Here is a 17,446-nt window from a genome sequence, read left to right as displayed (position 1 = left end):
AAACATTTCAAATAGACTAAATGGAGAAAGAGAGTCAGAAGACCTCATTAGAGGTCCAGGCTCACATGCAGGAAGGAATCGCAGAGTCTGTGGAACTGTGTCGTTATCTGTCTAATCCTTCCATGACATGGTGGACTGTCTGTGTGCTACCTTTGCCCTTTTTGGAGCAGGTGCCTGATCACACCTGTTTATGAAACACACACATATACACACACACACACACACACACGAACATCACTAATTGTGTCATTGGTAAAGTTGTTTGCATATGTCATACAATGCAATAAGGATTTAAACTAAATATCATTTAAGAAAATATAAAATATGTACTTACTCAGGATGATTCTCGGTCGAACTCAAAATGGAGCGACGCCTGCGTGGCCTGGTGTGAGTTTCCAGTGAAGGCAAGGGTGATGCAGCCACATTCCTAAAAATAATCAAACAATATATTTTAGGATGATGAATACACTTGAACAATATATATTTGTTAGCAAGCATTGTATAGCCTATAGCCCTATTTGTTAATGGGCAATAAGACAGATAAATGTTTGTTGATGGGCCATAGACCATAATGCATCTCAGACATTTACACCATCACCATTTACAGCTGAGCAAATAATATTGTCATTGATAAAGTTGCTTGCATATGTCATACAATGCAATAATGATTCAAACTAAATATAATTAAAAAAAATATAAAATATGTACTTACTCAGGATGATTCTCGGTCGAACTCAAAATGGAGCGACACCTGCGTGGCCTGGTGTGAGTTTTCAGTGAAGGCAAGGGTGATGCAGCCACATTCCTAAAAATAACCAAACAATATATTTTAGGATGATGAATACACTTGAACAATATATATTTGTTAGCATGCATTGTACATATAGCATTTACACCTCAGCATTCTGGAACATCTCTGCTAGCTAACACTACAAAACAGCCTTTCAGGATGATAAGTGAGACTAACCAAAACTGAACTGAGGCTAAAATATAACTTTATATAACGTCAACAATATTTAGGGCATACAATTACAAACAGTTAATGTTACAAATGAGCAAATATTGGCGGATTTTTGTTGTAACATTAAAAGGCAATGCTGACAAAAGCTAGACAGAGATGTCTACAAACAATATTAGTTTTATATGATCGGAATGTAAGAATAAATAACTTACTCATCGTAGCAACTTGAATCGTCGGAATCGAAATCTTCTTCGGATGAAAAGGTAAATTCTTCATCACTGTCCAAAACCATCTGAAGAGCTTCCTCACTGGTGTAGCGTGTCAAATCGCATTGTTTTATGCCACTGTCCGGGGGGCGTGTGACTCAACGTGTGAGCTGTTTTACCTGTGAATTGCGAGGGGGGGGCGTGTCCGGTCGCAGCTCATGATCTGATTATCATTATATTATAATCTGTGCCTCTACTTGGTTTCACATGATTTATATTCATTGGAAACATATGTTTTTTTATTTCACCGACTTATTCTAAAACTACACACTTTAAGCTGTCTAAAGATATATTTTTTATTTCCTTGTGTCAGCTATTGGCCGAGTTTCAGCGCTTTTTGATGACGTGTTTCTAAACGAAGATCACGCAGACAAAGGCGACAGATGGCGCACCCTGAAGATTTTATTAATTTAACAAAAATACAACGTTTTGTTTATAGAGTGAGCATACACAAATGAAAGTAGACCCTTTACAGATTTAAATCATGTATTACTTTGACATGTTTGATCAAATTTGACAGAGCTCTTTAAGCTCTTTTTGCTGGCATCTGAAAAAAAAGCATGTTTGGGCACCGGCGGCGACTCAGACTCCAGTTGCAGCCCCCCTAGGGCTGGATGCCTTGGCTCAATGTTCCCAAAGTGTTTTGTAACCTGAAGACATTCTGAGAAATCTAAATACCTTCCATTTCACAGTCACTCTCCTTATTTTAGCTTGTTTCATAATTACATTCTTCACATTTTTCTTTCTTTTTGTCAGGGTTTTAAACATATTGCATTCAGTTTCCATTGCAGTGTTATTGTTATATCCTCCAATAATCATCAAGGTTACTTTCCTGTCTGCAATTTGTTTCTTCTAAGTGTGTTTTTTCTGCTGTGATTCCATCCCTATTTAGAGTGTCTCTAGGTAACCTTAGTTCCCTGAGGGAACAAGACACTGCGACTAAATGCTTTGGGAACGCGCCCGAGTGTTCACACTCTGAAATAATGTGTGTAAATTAAAAATTGGATGCTGGCCATCACTGGCAGGATGAGGTCATGACCAGGAAGTATAAAATGCACATGGAGTGGGGCAAGCACCAGCTTCTGTAAGGGAGAAGAAAGCACTGCAGGGATGCCGGCAGTGTGGCTTAGAGACGCAGCCTCTCGTTCCCTCAGGGAAATAGGGTTATATACATAACCTAGAGACGTTTCCTTTCATGAACTTGAGCTGTGTTGAAACGCTTTGGAAACAAGTTTTCAATCATGCCAGACTGACCAGTCCCTGACTAGTGCCTATAAGCACAGCTAGGTTGAAGGACAGAGGGCCAAGAGTGGCGCTGCTGTCCAGGTTGTAGAACCAAACAAAGGTCAGCAGGGTGGACAAGCCCACAGCATTGCAATGTCTTGGAGCGGTACTCCAGAGGACCAAGCCGTAAGGCAGCCACACTCCGGGTGGAGTGAGCTCTGACTCCTAATGGAGCAAAGAGACCAGTGAACTCATATGATGATGTGAAGGCATCAATGGTCCATCACGTCACAAGAGGGTCTCTGCCCAGGGCACTAAGGACGAGTAACTAGCCACAATGTCAGACACGTGGACAGAGCCACCCTTTCATGAACTGTCCTTGGAGGAAATCCAGCACTGAGCCAACTGGGCAGTGGACTGGATCTAGCTGGTTGTGATCACAACAAGAGCAGAACAGACGCCATCTGGCGGCATACGCCCTCCTCTTGGTAGGAGCTCTGGAACGGAGAATGGTCTCTACCACCTTGGTGGAGAAGCCAGAACCTCAGAGCTGTGCCCCCTCAGCCACCTTGAAGCCACCAGGCTTATTATCATGTCATGACCAGAGCCTGCTTGGTTCCCACCAGAGTGGGAAGAACCCCGGCGAAAATAGGTGTACTAGACTCGAAATGAATCTAATAGCCTCGCTCGATAGTGGGCAGGACCCACTGAGACACACCTGGCAGTGCTTACCAGGCTGCCAGGAAGCCTTCTAGGGGTATCAGTCTCTCTCTCTCTCGAGAGACCTCTGGTGTGCCTCGAGCAGTAGGCAGTGCCCTGAAGTGACTCTAAGAGCCTCGAAGGAGGCAGCGGGATCTCTTGGCCGACTACAAGACCGGGTGGAAACCGAAGGAGAATGCTCGCTCTAGCTGGCCGAACCCTGAAGCAAATTCATTGGCAGGGTTAACAGATCAGGTCCCTAATACCTAATACCATCTAATTCATGCACCCCTTCATGGCCGGATCCCCAAAACGTCCTATGTCAGGAATTTTTTACAGAGCACCATGCAGGATCCCTGACAGGAGAAGTGCGAGATGCGATGCTCTGTTTCTGTCCCTCCCTATGAAAGGTGGTGGATTAGGGTTGGGACTGCACCCGCCAAGCAGCCCCATGAGAGCAGTGTGAGGGGTACAGTTGAAGTGCCGTTGACTGTTGCTTAGTAAAAGGGGTGTCCAGCAGCACGGCCCTATCCCTGTTAGACATTTCTGAGAGAGTGAGAGAGAGGTGCCTCTTTGTCGAGACGAGGGCGGCCATGGACCGGCCAATGGCCCTAGCAGTCTCTTTAGTGACTTCCCTTGAGAAGTGCTCTTCGGGAGTTGAGCGATTTCATAGAAATGAGAGTAGAATGTGGGCGGCACAATGAGCACGGTGCAATATGCGCAGATCATGCAGAGAATGTGAGCAGAGAATGTGCGCAGCCGGCTCCCTTGGGAATGGACTTAGCTCCACCCCCAACTTTATATCTCCTTAAGTCTAGCTCACAAAGCGTGCCCCTCTTCTCCTTAGAGGAAGAGAGGCAGAGATAATGCTCGTCACAGGGGGAAGAAACCGGCAAAAGGCCTAGGTGTAGTTTGCATTCCCCCGACACCCTGGCATTAAAGCCCTCACAGCGGGGCGAGTAGGTGATGACTCAGTGGCATACTCGCAAAGCCAAAACTAACGCTAAGGCTCACCCATGGGAGCACTTTTCCTCTCCACTTCACATATCCAACAGGTTTGCTCTCCTCCATAATCCATATCCTTAACCCAGCGCTCTCTTGCCGGTCCCAAGCCCGGATAAATGGGGAGGGTTGTGTTAGGAAGGGCATCCAGCGTAAAACATGTGCCAAATTAGATATGCGGATCATGAATCAGGATTCAATGTAGAGGACTGGAGAAGGATAATACGCTGTGGTGACCTCTAATGGGAGAAGCCAAAAGAAGAATAATCCATATCCTTCTCTTTCCTGTCACCCCTCTTCTCTCCCAACTCCAATGTTCCTGGCCTTACTGCCTTTCCACTTGATCTCCTGAACACACAAAATATCTAGCTTTTCTTCTCTCCATCATACCAGCTAACTTTCTCCCTTTACCAGTCATAGTACTAACATTTTAAGTACCAACCCTAACCTCCACCTCTTATTCTCCTCTTTCGGCCAATCACTCCTGTACACTGGAATAAATACCACGTAAACTATTCAAATCACTCTCCTGGTGCATGTGTTCCACCCGTCATGTAAGCAAGTTGCTTCACTGGTGGAAAATGCAGGTTCATGCACACAAAACGGGAAATACCTATATTGACCCTGTATTGACCCTGTAATTTAAACACCTGTTGGAAACAAACATCCAGCAACGGTCATATAGGAAATGGCAAAAAAAATCCACGCAGCTATGCAAAAGCTCCTAGAGCTGCGAAGGAAGCAAGAGGATGAAGGCAACCTTATCCTCAGCCCGGCAGGAAGGGCAATGCCTACTCGCTTAAATGAAAAAGTAACGGCAAGGAACGACTCGCAAGCATTTTTACACGCGTGTGAGTGCATTACAACACACAACGGCTGGCCAAAACATGGGTGCGGCTCAAAGCTTCCTACCTCACAGGGGAAGCCCAACTTGCGTACTACAGCCTCCCCATAGAGTCAGCTAAAAATTACGATATACTGAAGGAAGAAATCCTAGAACGCTATGGATTGTCACCGAGAAATGCTGCAGCTGATTTTCACAAATGGGTATATAAGCCTAACAATACACCAAGGACACAAATGGAGGATCTGCTAGGTATTACAAAGAGATGGCTACAACCAGAGAGTAAAACGGGCAGAGAAATTTGCGGGATCCCAAAAACCCAAAAGAGGTATTCAAAGCACTGAAGTGCGTGCTCTCCACATTGAGCCTTGAAGGGAAAGTAACATGCTACCAACCACGCTCAGTACATACACGACAGTAGTGGAACAACGGCCGACAAGGGCAGAGGACCAGCAGTGCTGGCATCAGGGTGCTCTCTCTGAGGGACGAACCCATGCCCACCAACCTGGGGGTGTGGCTAGGGGTGATCAGAAAACCATGGCTGTCCGGGTGCACCATGCATGCAACAACACAGCCCCAGACACCGACTCTAAGCATGAAGCTAGACGGTAAAGTAACCGGAGGCCGCCACACCAGAGGGGGAAACAGGCCCATTCGGCACTGATGGCTCACGAGCGTGAAGCACCAGACACTGGAGCGGAGGGTGAGTCTGAAAATGACAATAATTCCCTCTCCAATGTGTGTTGCCAGGCCATGAGGGCAACTTCGGGCGGGAGCAGAAAGAGCACAACCGCCTTAAATATTGGAGCCAAGTGGTGCAGGTGGAAGAAGGAAGCAACCAACCAGACCAGCCACTGCCCCACTCATACTTCACAGTAAAAAACGGGCTCCCATACTATTACATGGAGTGATGGGGGCAGCCCTGTTATCTACTGGTGCTCACGAGAAAGATGACAGGCTCTGTGATACACCTAGCACACACCCATTCCCTGGGCGGGCACTTGGGGCCAAGAAACACACTGGAGTAGATAAGGGACATCAACTTTGTGGGTCCGCTTCCAAAGTCCACGAGAGGACACGAGTACATCCTCGTCATGGTGGACCACACCACGTGGTACCCAGAAGCGGTCCCACTGAGAAAGGCCACAACAAGGAACATCGCTAAGGAACTAATGCTTCTCTTAAGCTGAGTGGGAATCCCAAAAGACCTGCGTACCAACCAAGGTACACCCTTTGTATCAAAGTTAATGGCTGATCTCAGTTCAGACAGCTTTTACCATACTGATCACTGATCGAGTACATCCAAGAGATGCAGGGTTACATACAGAAGGTAGCACCGATCGTTACGGAACATATGGAGAAGGCGCTAGCCGAGCAACGAAGAACATATAACTGGCCAGCTCAACCAAGGGAATTTAACCAAGTCCTGCTGCTGGTCCCAAGCATAACCTGTAAGTTCCTAGCCTGCTGGCAGGGCCCCTTCACAGTCCTCGATAAAGTCGCCCTGGTAAACTACCAGTTGCAACAGCCGGGTAAGAGAAAAAACACACAAGTGTACCACATTAACCTCTTGAAAAAGAGGATCAAATCAAACCCGGGAGTGGCAGCTCTCTTCATATCCCCCAATGATCCACTAAGGTGTACCTTGGTCAAAAAGGGGGAGGAGTTAACATCTACATAACGGCAGGGCCTGCTTGAGTTGGTGGACCAGTTTGCAGATGTTTTCTCTGCGACACCAGGTATGACCCACCTGGTGGCAAGACAGTCTTGCCACCTATTACAGTGCACTGAAGGAAACTAAAGGACAGTACCTTTCTGCTCATCAATAGCAATAGCCACCTGCCCTGAAATTTTATTCAGCACTATCAATTCTGTCATGAATCCGGTGTCTGTCGTCTTGAATGACGTTTCTAAAAACACATGCGATGCATTCAGACAACATTTTTTTGGACAAGGATTTGTCTGTTAGGCAAACCATTACACAAGTCCCTGCTGTTGCCATGTCTACTCGTGCGGCCCAATGTGTGCTAGAGAACTTTAATGCTTTTATTCTGGTGGACCTCAGGAAAGCTGTCCACGAGTTAAAGCCCACCACCTGCCCTCCAGACGCTGTTCCTGTCAGAATTTTGAAGGAGGCTATTGACATCATAGGTCCCATTCTTGTTTCCTTCATAAACAGCTGTTTTAGGGTGGGTACTGTTCCCGCTGCTCAAGAAACCCAACCTTGATCCCTCCATACTATCCAACTTCCACCCTATATCTAACCTGTCATTTCTGTCTAAGTTGATGGAGAAGCTTGTTTTCGCCCAGCTTCAGTCTCACCTTCAACTGCACGGCATTGGTGATACATTTCAGTCCCGTTTCAGGTCGAGACATAGCACTGAATCAGCGTTATTGAGGGTCCATAATGACATTCTTGGAGCCTTGGATGGTAAAAGCTCTGTGGTTTTGGTGTTACTGGACCATACCACTGCATGTGACACCATGGATCATGCCATACTCATCTCTCGTCTTCAACATGTTGTTGGTCTGCAGGGTGCAGTATTAAATTGGTTCTTATCATAACTCACTAACAGAACTTTTTCAGTAATGCTGGATGATCATTCTTCCTCGGTTGCTCCTCTGTCATCTGGTGTGCTTCAAGGATCTATTCTTGGTCCTATTCTCACTCTATATGCTGCCACTTGGTCAAATCATCTCCAATCACAACGTTCAATTTCATTTCTATGCTGACGACCTCCAGATCTATCTTCCTGTAATTCAGGGTAATCGTTCTGCTTTGGACCCTCTCCATAATTGCCTTCAGGATATTAAACAGTGGCTTTTCCAGAACTTCCTTCATCTGAATGAAGAAAAGACTGAGTACATCCTGTTTAGCTCGGACTCACCCAGCGGTTTTTTGAGTTGTGGTCCTCTAACACCTCAGTTTGCACCTACCGTGCGTAACCTGGGTGTTATTTTTGACCAAAGTATGCACTTTGATAAGCAGATCAGTGCAGTAGTGAAGGCGAGCTTTTACCAGCTAAGACTACTCAGCAAAGTCAAATCATTCTTGTCCCAAGCAGACCTTGAAAAAGCTATACATGCCTTCATCAGCTCGAGGATTGACTATTGTAATGCCCTTTACACTGGACTTAACCAATCACTTCTACATCGGCTCCAAATGGTACAAAATGCGGCAGCACGTCTTCTCACCAACACCTCCAAACGCTCACACATCACCCCTGTCCTCCGCTTGCTTCATTGGCTTCCGGTGCGGTTTAGGGTGGAGTATAAGGTCCTGCTGTTTGTGTTCAAGGCAATCAATGGTCTGGCCCTGCCGTACCTCGCCGAATTATTAAAAGTCTACCAACCAGCCAGAACTCTCCGCTCCTCTGGACATACCTCTCTGGTCACTCCTAAATGCAACTATAAAAAGTTTGGAGGCCGGTCAATTGCTGTCCAGGGACCAAAGCTGTGCATCGCACTTCCAGCACACATTCCAGTCACTGTGCTGAGTATTTTTAAATCACAGTTGAAAACTCATTTATTCGGACAAGCTTTTAACACGTAGCCCTGATTCAACTATTTTATGTACATTGTGTTATTATTTGTATTTTATTTTTTATTTATATATTTATTTATTTTTATTATTTAAAATTTTTTACTTTTAAAAAAAAATCTATTTTTTTAATAATTTTTTATTTTTATTTTTTATTGTCAATTTTTTGCTTCACTGGAAAGGGCCTTGTGCTCCTTTTGGTGGTTGTAATGTGCTTTATAAATAAAATTTGATTGATTGATTGATTGATTGAAGATAAAGATGCCACCAGGGGTGGTAGTCTGTCAGCGTTCCTACAGGGTCTTGGAGGCCCGTCGCCGTGCTTTTGAGGAGAAGGTGGACAAAATGCTGCATGACAGAATAATTGAGCAGTCAGCCAGCCCATGGTCCAGCCCTATAGTGGTAGTGCGGAAGCCGGACAGGAGTCTAAGACTCTGTAACGACTTTTGCAAGCACAACACATTTCAGAGTTTGACAGCAACCTACTACCCAAAGCGAACGATCTGGTGGAATGCTTGGGAAGGGCCAGATTTATTTCCACATTGGACCTGACAAGGGGAGACTGGCAAGTACACTGGCCCCGGAGGCCAGGGCTAAGACAGCATTCAGCACTGCTAGCGGACACTGGCAGTGCCGGGTCCTCCTGTTTGGCCTTCACGTAGTGAACCTTCCAGCGGCTCACGGACATAGTCCTGCACCCACACCTGCACTTTGCGGCTGCCTACCTTGACGACGTGGTCATCCGCTCCAGAACATGGACAGACCACCTACACCATCTGCGCAAGGCGCTGGGAGAGCTCAGGAAGGCCGGTCTGATGGTGAACCCACGGAAATGCCACCTGGGGCTGACCAAAGCACAGTATCTGGGGTACTGTATTGGCAGAGGCCTGTTGAAACTGGCAACAAAGGGACAACCTAAACAGGTCCAGTGAACAGAGAGAGCAGAACAGGTGTTCCAGTCCCTGAAGAGGGTGGTGAATAGTACTCCAATACTACAAAACCCTGACTTAAGGGTGGTACTGTGACGTCAGCCTCATGTCCTGCATGCAGCAAAAGGCAAGCGCTCCAAACACAACTGCCAGATGGGTGCTGAATGAACAGCGCCAATTCAGCACCCGTATTGTGGAAATCTGCGGCGCACATGGCAGGAGGCCGGAGCGTCCCAACGAGGCACAAGAAGTCCAAAGAAGCCACAAAGGATGGCAAGTGGAAAAATGTCTGGCTCCCGATTAATGGACGGTTTCTCTAGATTTGTTTTCAACCAAGATGCTGTTTTTTATTCGAAAGTTATTCTGCTGCATATATAAAAAACACACCGATCGAAGTACTGCGACATAAACAAAAGAATAATTATCTAAATTACAACACAATTGTTTGGTTGGACCAAACATGCTTCATGGCATGTTATTAAGTAGACCCTTATCTTTCCAAATAAACCGGGATTTGTGACTCGTTTGTACAATAATAGTGTAAGTATTGCATTTTTTTGCATGTTGTTGTTGTGTACTACTTACACAAATTCAGCAAATACATTCATTATAAGTTTTATTTTCATTGAATAAACTGAGGAAAAAATCAGGTGAGGAAATTAGAGCCGTTGTAGTGGGTTGTCTGTGGGTCGCTGAAGCGCGGATGGAATTGCATTGTTGTACCAGTGTTCTCTTCTATTTACGGGCCGAGCACCAGCATGGGACGCATGTCCTTGCTATGCCGTGCTGTGGCTAACAGATTACCAAATTAGCTAAGGAGCCAAATGCTGGCGTGTTAACGGACTACATGCCTTATATTTTAGTGTGTCTGTTTCAGTGTTCAACACTCTGATGATCAGCTGGTAGGTGGCCTTCTAAACTGCTGCCATATATTTCTGCTTTTCTAAAGGGGTTAGAAGATCCGGATGATTACTCAACAGTCATCAGAGTGTTTAGAGGTCCTGTGTTTTTTTATTAGGTGTATTTAATGGAACTGATTGTTTTTTTTATTTTGTTTGTATTGTCTTTTCTCTTTTGCTGCCGTTTGTATTTTTGCTTTTCTTTTTTTGTGACTTTGGTGTGTGTGTGTGTGTGTGTGTGTGTGTGTGTGTGTGTGTGTGTGTGTGTGTGTGTGTGAGCAGGTAATTTGGCTTTACCATACTGTAGTTTTGCTTCTTCTCCAGGTGTCTGGGAGACCAGTTCTAGTATGAGGGACAAGTTCCTCTCTGCTTGATGGTGGTTTCCTTATGTGTGCAGTGTCCAACTGGTGGGGGTTTTGTGTCGTATGAGTGCATGTGTGTTTGCTGTGGATAGGAGGTCAATAGATTAAGGTCCCCATCCCTGGAGTTCAAGCATTCATGAAATGTTGGTATATGTTTTATGTGATTTTAATAGTACTTGTTCTGTCCTCACTAAACGTGTAACTTCTCTATCCAGCTAGACAGACAGTGAACAGGTGAGATGTTGATTCATGGCTTTTATTCTTCCAGTAGCTTTCATGAATCTTTTCTTTAACCGTTTAACTTTAACATTAAAATAAAAATTGTAAAGCTGTAAACAGACATAGAAAATACAGCAATTAGAATTGTAATCAAATCACATTCAAAGTGCATAGCCAACTGAGCAGTATTGACTACCTAAAAGCATTCAAAAGAAACATTAAATCAACACATTAAATCAATGCATTAAACGTTACATTGTCATGTGCATTTGGAATTATATTCCTTATACAAAAGTTATATTCTTATACAAATCATAACAAAAGACCGCTAGCGTATGGCTCTACCTAAAACTCACACTTTGCACTTTACATTTTGTTTTTAGCAACATTTGCATTGCTAGATTAATGAATTTACTGTCAAACATCTTTAACCTACTAAACATCATATTTATATGACAAATAATAGCGACTTACAGCCTTATGCGTGCCACGACTTCACCGTACGAGCTGCTCTTTAGCCATGACACTTCCCAATTAATTCAACTCAACACGAGTCATACAGAAATCACTATACACAATCCTCGCCACAAGAGGGCGTTTAAAGGTCAACATATAACCAGAATCACCTTTCTTTACAATTAAACTGAACCATTACAGTTCTTAATAAAATTTAGTTTTTGGACTTCTGTTTCATGTCCTGACTCTGCTGTAGTGGAACCTGGGTGACATATTTCTCTATAAAGGGTTATCCCCAGTAACTGAGCCCCCGGGGTGGCGTAGTCGGTTTCTATAAGTAAAATTCTTAAATCTAGTTCTTACATCTTACTAGTAATTATTTAATTGCTCTAAACTTTCACATTTTTGGGAACAAGTTGGACCTATGGGCGCCACATATAGTCAGCGCATTTGACATAAGGGATCTAATATTCCACAATCCCCTGCACAGCTCTGGATGAGCTCCTCTAATGCTGGGATCTTCTTTGTCTGAGAGCTAACTAACTTACACTTCTCACAGCTAATATTATTGCTAGCGACAGAGAAAGACTGACTATACAGTACATTTCTATACTATACCATAATTAGATGGATGCTTGCCATATTAGAAAATAAAATTGGAAACTCCTCAAATTTTGGCCCTTCACAGTCACCATTATCTCAGAAATATCCTTTCTCAATACATCATTTTTGGGTTTGTTCTCTCATTCTAATTCCCATTAACCTTAGCCAATTTAGGGTTGGACATAAATTTTTTTTAACCATTTTATTCTTCCCATTTTTGTGAAATCTTCTTATTTTTGACCATCAGGTGCTGACCATTTGAAAATATCCTGTCTTTGTTACCTTTTAAAAAGGTCTTATCAAATATTGTCATTGTTTTTAATGATTTAGTGATTACATAATTCTGTGAATGTGCTTAAATCAGTGCTAAAGAATGTTATGTTTCAGCCAGGTGCATCCCTGTACAGCGTAACCTGGCACAATGCCCCATGCACTCATTTAAAAACCAGTATCACCAGTTTCTGCTAACTCGTGTGGCTGCTGAATATGCGCTGTTTCTTGGTACTCTGCTGTCTTCCACACCTGCACCCACGAATGTGGCCATCATACCGGCTGATTCGTGTCCCTCATGTCTCTGTCTCCTCTACCCAAACGGACATATGGTTTCCTGATACCAACCAATTTCCAGATATTGAAATGACAGTATTGTATCCTGTTCTAGTGCCAGTGTTGATTTATGAATTAGTGTAGGTGGTCATGATTACACATGAGGATCTTACTGGCCAGACCAGTGAAAATTCAGCTGGGGATTCTTTCTGCTTTTTCCTTCTGCATGTTCACTTAAGTAATGTCTCTGTTCTTACGGGCTACACCAGAAAAGAAAAAGTTATTATTTTACTATAAACTGGTCAACATAACCTGATTGTAATAAACTTCCAGAACAATGTGTCCATAGCTGTTTATAGTCAGTGCTTTTGACACAAGAGATCTAATATTTAACAATCCTCTGTACAGAAGGAGTCAGAAGAATACTAGCTATTGTGTAATAGTCACATGGACTATTACACATTTTCATGAACTTTAATTTTAATAGAACTTAAAATTACATTTTGCTGTCAAGTGGACAATTATATACTTACATGAATTAATGTAATAATTATATTTTTCAAATTATATATTTTATCTTTTATGCTTTTTAGCATCAAAGACAAACAATTATTTGTGATTTGAACATTGTTAGCAAACCCCCAGCAGAATCACCACAGACCCTCTAGGGTTTGCAGACTCCTTGTTGAAGACCCATGAGCTAGACAATCTGGTTGCAGATTAGTTTTTAGTTTTTTGGAATCTCACAATTGTATTTTAATTCAGAGGTGCATGACCAATAATTCATTTAAAATCAAATAAATTCCTTTTTTATGTGTATAGCGCTTTTAACAGAAGACATTATCTCAAAGCAGATTTAAGCAAGAAGCAAGAAGTTTGTTCTTTATAAGTGTATGTTTGTCCCTAATGAGCAAGTCAATGGCGACTGTGGAAAGGAAAAACTCACTGTGAAGGCATAAGGAAGAAACCTTGAGAGGAACCAGTCTCAAGAAGGAACCAATCCTCATCTGATGTTGAGGGGTGCAGTGATTGTGATCAAATGCAAATTGTGATCAAATGCAAACTGTAGTAATGTGTCAGTGTAGCAGACTGTTGACAAAGTAGAGTCCAAATCCATCCTCAAAGCTCCTATCTTATTCCGTAATTTCATAGATCCCCAGGCCATTGATGAGAAACCATCCTCAGCTGCAGAGAGTGGCCTCCAATCAAGAAATTACCATTTAGAGGCAGGCCGGGACGAAGAGGGGCGAAAACAGTGGACACTGGTACCTCAGGAACATGTTTAGCGAGAGGTGACGGGGAGGTGAGATGTGGATTATTATGTGTCCTTATTGTTGTATGAAAGTTAAGGACACTGTGCAGTTGGGGGCTGCGGCAAGACCTGCTATGGGAGCATAACTAAAAGGGAGAGCCAGAAGGACACACAGACATGAGGGATCTCTGGGATAAGAGAGTGCACACCACATCACCGTCAACAAACCTGAGTGAACACGTGAGTGGATGACCGCATACAAATACCCCATTTCACCAAACACTCTATATCCATGATCCCTTCAGATCTGCTCCTTTACCTGAGAAACATCTATGGATCAAAGGCTTGAATAAATAAATGTTTTCAACCTTGCTGAACACTGAGATTGTGTCCCAGAAACTAGTCCCGAACACTAATTGGAAGGCTGTTCCATAACGGTGGGGCTTTGTAAGGGGAAGATCGGTCTTCATTATTTAAGGTACCAACAAATAGCCTGCACCTTTTGATCTGAGTAAGCACGGGTGATCATAATGGTACAGAAGTTCACTCAGATACTGTGGCGCGAGACAGTTAAGTGCTTTAAAAGTCAGTAGTAGTATTTTATAATCAATGCAAGATTTAATTGGGAGCCAGTGTAAACTGATAAAAAAAAAGGGGTGATGTGGTCATATTTTCTAGGTCTGTTAGGATTCTTGCTGCTGCATTCTAGACTAACTGAAGCTTATTTATGCACTAACCTGAACATACAGACAGCAAAGCATTACTAATCTCTAATCTAAATGTAACAAAAGCATGAACTAGTTTTTCTGCATACTCTAACAACATAATTTCTCCAATTTTAGCAATATTTCTAAGGTGAAAGAAGGCTATCCTGGTAATTTCATTCACATGCGACTCAAAGGAAAGACAAGGGTCAATAATTACACCAAGGTCTTTGACTGCTGTACACACTAAGACAGAAAGACCATCCAGAGCCGCTGAGTAATTGGAAAGTTTACTTCTAGCTGCATGTGGTCCTAGTAAAAGTACTTCCGTCATATCTAAGTTGAGCAGAAGGAACTTATCACGCATCCACTGTTTAATGTCCTTTACACATTTCTCAACATTTTTAAACTGATCTCTCTCATCTGGCTTTGCTGAAATATACAACTGTATATCATCAGCAGAGCAATGGATGTTAATACCATGTTTATGTATAATTTTACCCAAAGGCAGCATATACAGTATGAAGAGAAAAGCATTGAGCCTAAGACAGATCTAACTCCTTAAGATTATTCATAAAACTCGCTGCTGTAGTTGATGTGAATGTACGCTTAACACGGTACATGGCGAGGTATTTATACAATAACTGAGGCAGATTTTAAAAGAGATAATAGGTAATGATCTGAACTAGCTTCAGACTGTCGAATTATGACTTTTTTTATATTGAATCAAAATGTTAGTATTAACCCAAGAGTGTGTCCACCACTATTAGTGGGTCCTATAACATTCTGATTAATTCTTACTGAATCTAGAATAGACACAACCTTTGCCATGAAAGATCTAATATTCAACAAACCTATATTTAGATCAGAGATGCTGGCTGTGCATTCAGTCTTATTTAATTGAATGTTAATCAAGTTACTTAAACAGGCTTTCTGAGAATTTCTACATTTCGGTTTCACTCGGAAGACAGACACAGTCTCAATTTGGTGGAGCTGAGTGACAACTGTGCACCTAGCAGACTGGTCAGTTCAGCCTGTTTGTCTGCTCCCTGGCCTTGGCTCTGGATAGTCACTGCTTAACCAGTGCTGTTCTGAGAATATGACCTATACTACAAGAAATGAGAGCAGCCTCTTCACGAGTGGGATGGATACTGTCCCGCCTAACAGGCCAGCCCTCAAAATTGTTCCAATTATCTATGAAGCCTACATTGTTTTTGGAGCACCACTCTGACATCCAGCTGTTCAGTGACCATAACCTGCTGTAAGCTACATTGCCTTGCCGCATTGGGATGGGGCCAGAGCATATTACAGCATCGACATTGCCTTCACTAATTTTCACACCACTATAATTTTGCTTTTAGTAACCCTTTAACTGTTGAAGGTGTATATCATTACCTCCTGTGTGAAAACTATTCTAGAGAACCTATGACCAGGAAGCTATAAACGCACATGCAGTGGAGACGGCATTAGCTTTGAAGAGGAAAGAAAGTATTTGCAGAGATGCAGGGATTGTGGCACTTAGACACAGTGCCTCGTTCCCTTGGGAAACAAGGTTACATACGTAAGCTAGAGACATTCCCCTTCAGGAACACTAACTGCTTTAACAACAAGAGTACAACACTGTCAGACTGACAAATCCCTGCCTTGTGTGGATGGGCACAGCTAGGTCGAAGGACTGAGGTGCCAGGAGTGGCGCTAAGGTCAAGGCTGTAAGACCTGATAAAGGGACAGTGAGGTCTCTTGAGTCGCAAACAGGTCCACCTGTGCTCTGTAAATCCTCCCCCATATTTCCTCCACAACTACTAGGTGGAGCCTCAGTCCTTGCCTCAAAAGGACACCTGCTCCCTGGTTTAGGTGCTCTGTGATTTATACTGCCCTCAGTGTTTGCAGCTTCCCTTGGGCCCACAAGAGCATCTGTTGTGCCAGCTTGTAAAGGAGGCGAGAGCATAGACCCCTCTGATGGTTGATGTAAGAGACCACAGATGGGGTATGGACTGGTCTGTCTGAGAGGAAATGTTTTAATGCTAGAAGAACGGCCAGCATCTTCAGGCAGTTCAATTCAGTCCTTGTTTATTTGTATAGTGCTTTTAACAATGAACATTGTCTCAAAGCAGCTTTAGACAGATAATGTGGTGCTAAAAATGAATAACATGTTGTTCATAAGTGTAAGTTTGTCTCTGATGAGCAAGCCAGTGGCCTATGTGGCAAAGAAAAACTCGATAGGGCATAAGGAAAAAACCTTGAGAGGAACTAGATTTAAGAGGGAGCCCAGCCCCATCTAGGTTGCACTGAATGTCCATTTATTAAAGATAACAGATGTTGGGGGGTACAGTAATGGTGATCAGAAGCAAACTGTAGTCCTGAGTCAGTGTAGCAGACTGTTGACATAAAGTAGAATCCAAATCCATTCTCAAAGCTCCCGTTCTTAATATGTAATTTTATGGAACCCCAGGGCGTTGATGACAAACCATCCCCAGCTGCACTGAGTGGCCTCTAATTGAAGAGAACACTATCCAGAGGCAGGCCTGGATGAAGTAGGAGGATCTGAGGAGGTAAGAGGGTTGTCACTAGAACCTCAGGAGCATGTTTAACTTGACCGAGAGAGAGAGAGAGAGAGAGAGAGAGAGAGAGAGAGAGAGAGAGAGAGAGAAGGATATGGATTATTATGTGTCCTTATTGTTATATGAAAGTTAAGGACACTGTGCAGTTGGAGACTCCAGCAAGACTCGCTACAGCAGCATAACTAAACGGGAGAACCAGAAGGTAACACAGACATGAGGAATCTCTGGGATAAGAGATGACCCACCACACCACCATCAACAAACCTGAGTGAACCTGTGAGAGAGAGGGGATGACTGACAGCATACAAATATTCCAGTTCACCAAACATTCTATATCCATGATCCCTCCAGATCTGCTCCTTTATCAAAGAAAAATCT

The 17,446-nt window shown here is 43.3% G+C and overlaps 2 protein-coding genes across 6 annotated transcripts in view; one reads left to right on the top strand and one right to left on the bottom strand.

The window, feature by feature from the left end:
* Positions 1 to 17,446, bottom strand: part of LOC310732344 (uncharacterized protein) — a 337,655-nt gene that overhangs the window by 20,036 nt on the left and 300,173 nt on the right. Inside the window, exons 1-4 of one of the 4 annotated variants that reach the window (XM_083552754.1) lie at positions 1,174 to 1,329; positions 713 to 805; positions 335 to 427; positions 80 to 184 (exon numbers count right to left, since the gene is read on the bottom strand). In XM_083552754.1, the coding sequence (XP_083408880.1) occupies positions 112 to 184; positions 335 to 427; positions 713 to 805; positions 1,174 to 1,253 (339 nt within the window). In that variant the 5' untranslated portion in view covers positions 1,254 to 1,329 and the 3' untranslated portion in view covers positions 80 to 111. Of the gene's footprint in view, positions 1 to 79; positions 185 to 330; positions 428 to 712; positions 1,135 to 1,173; positions 1,330 to 17,446 lie in introns of those variants that run through there. The other 3 variants (XR_014535441.1, XR_014535442.1, XR_014535443.1) reach the window with 3 other exon arrangements.
* The window catches only part of LOC310732306 (uncharacterized protein), a 1,052,581-nt gene that overhangs the window by 830,609 nt on the left and 204,526 nt on the right, over positions 1 to 17,446 (top strand). The window lies entirely within an intron of this gene.

Source organism: Silurus aristotelis (assembly GCF_946808225.1).
Source record: "Silurus aristotelis genome assembly, chromosome: 10".
Classification (NCBI taxonomy): Eukaryota; Metazoa; Chordata; class Actinopteri; order Siluriformes; family Siluridae; genus Silurus; species Silurus aristotelis.
This window is presented reverse-complemented; position numbering and strand designations above follow the sequence as displayed.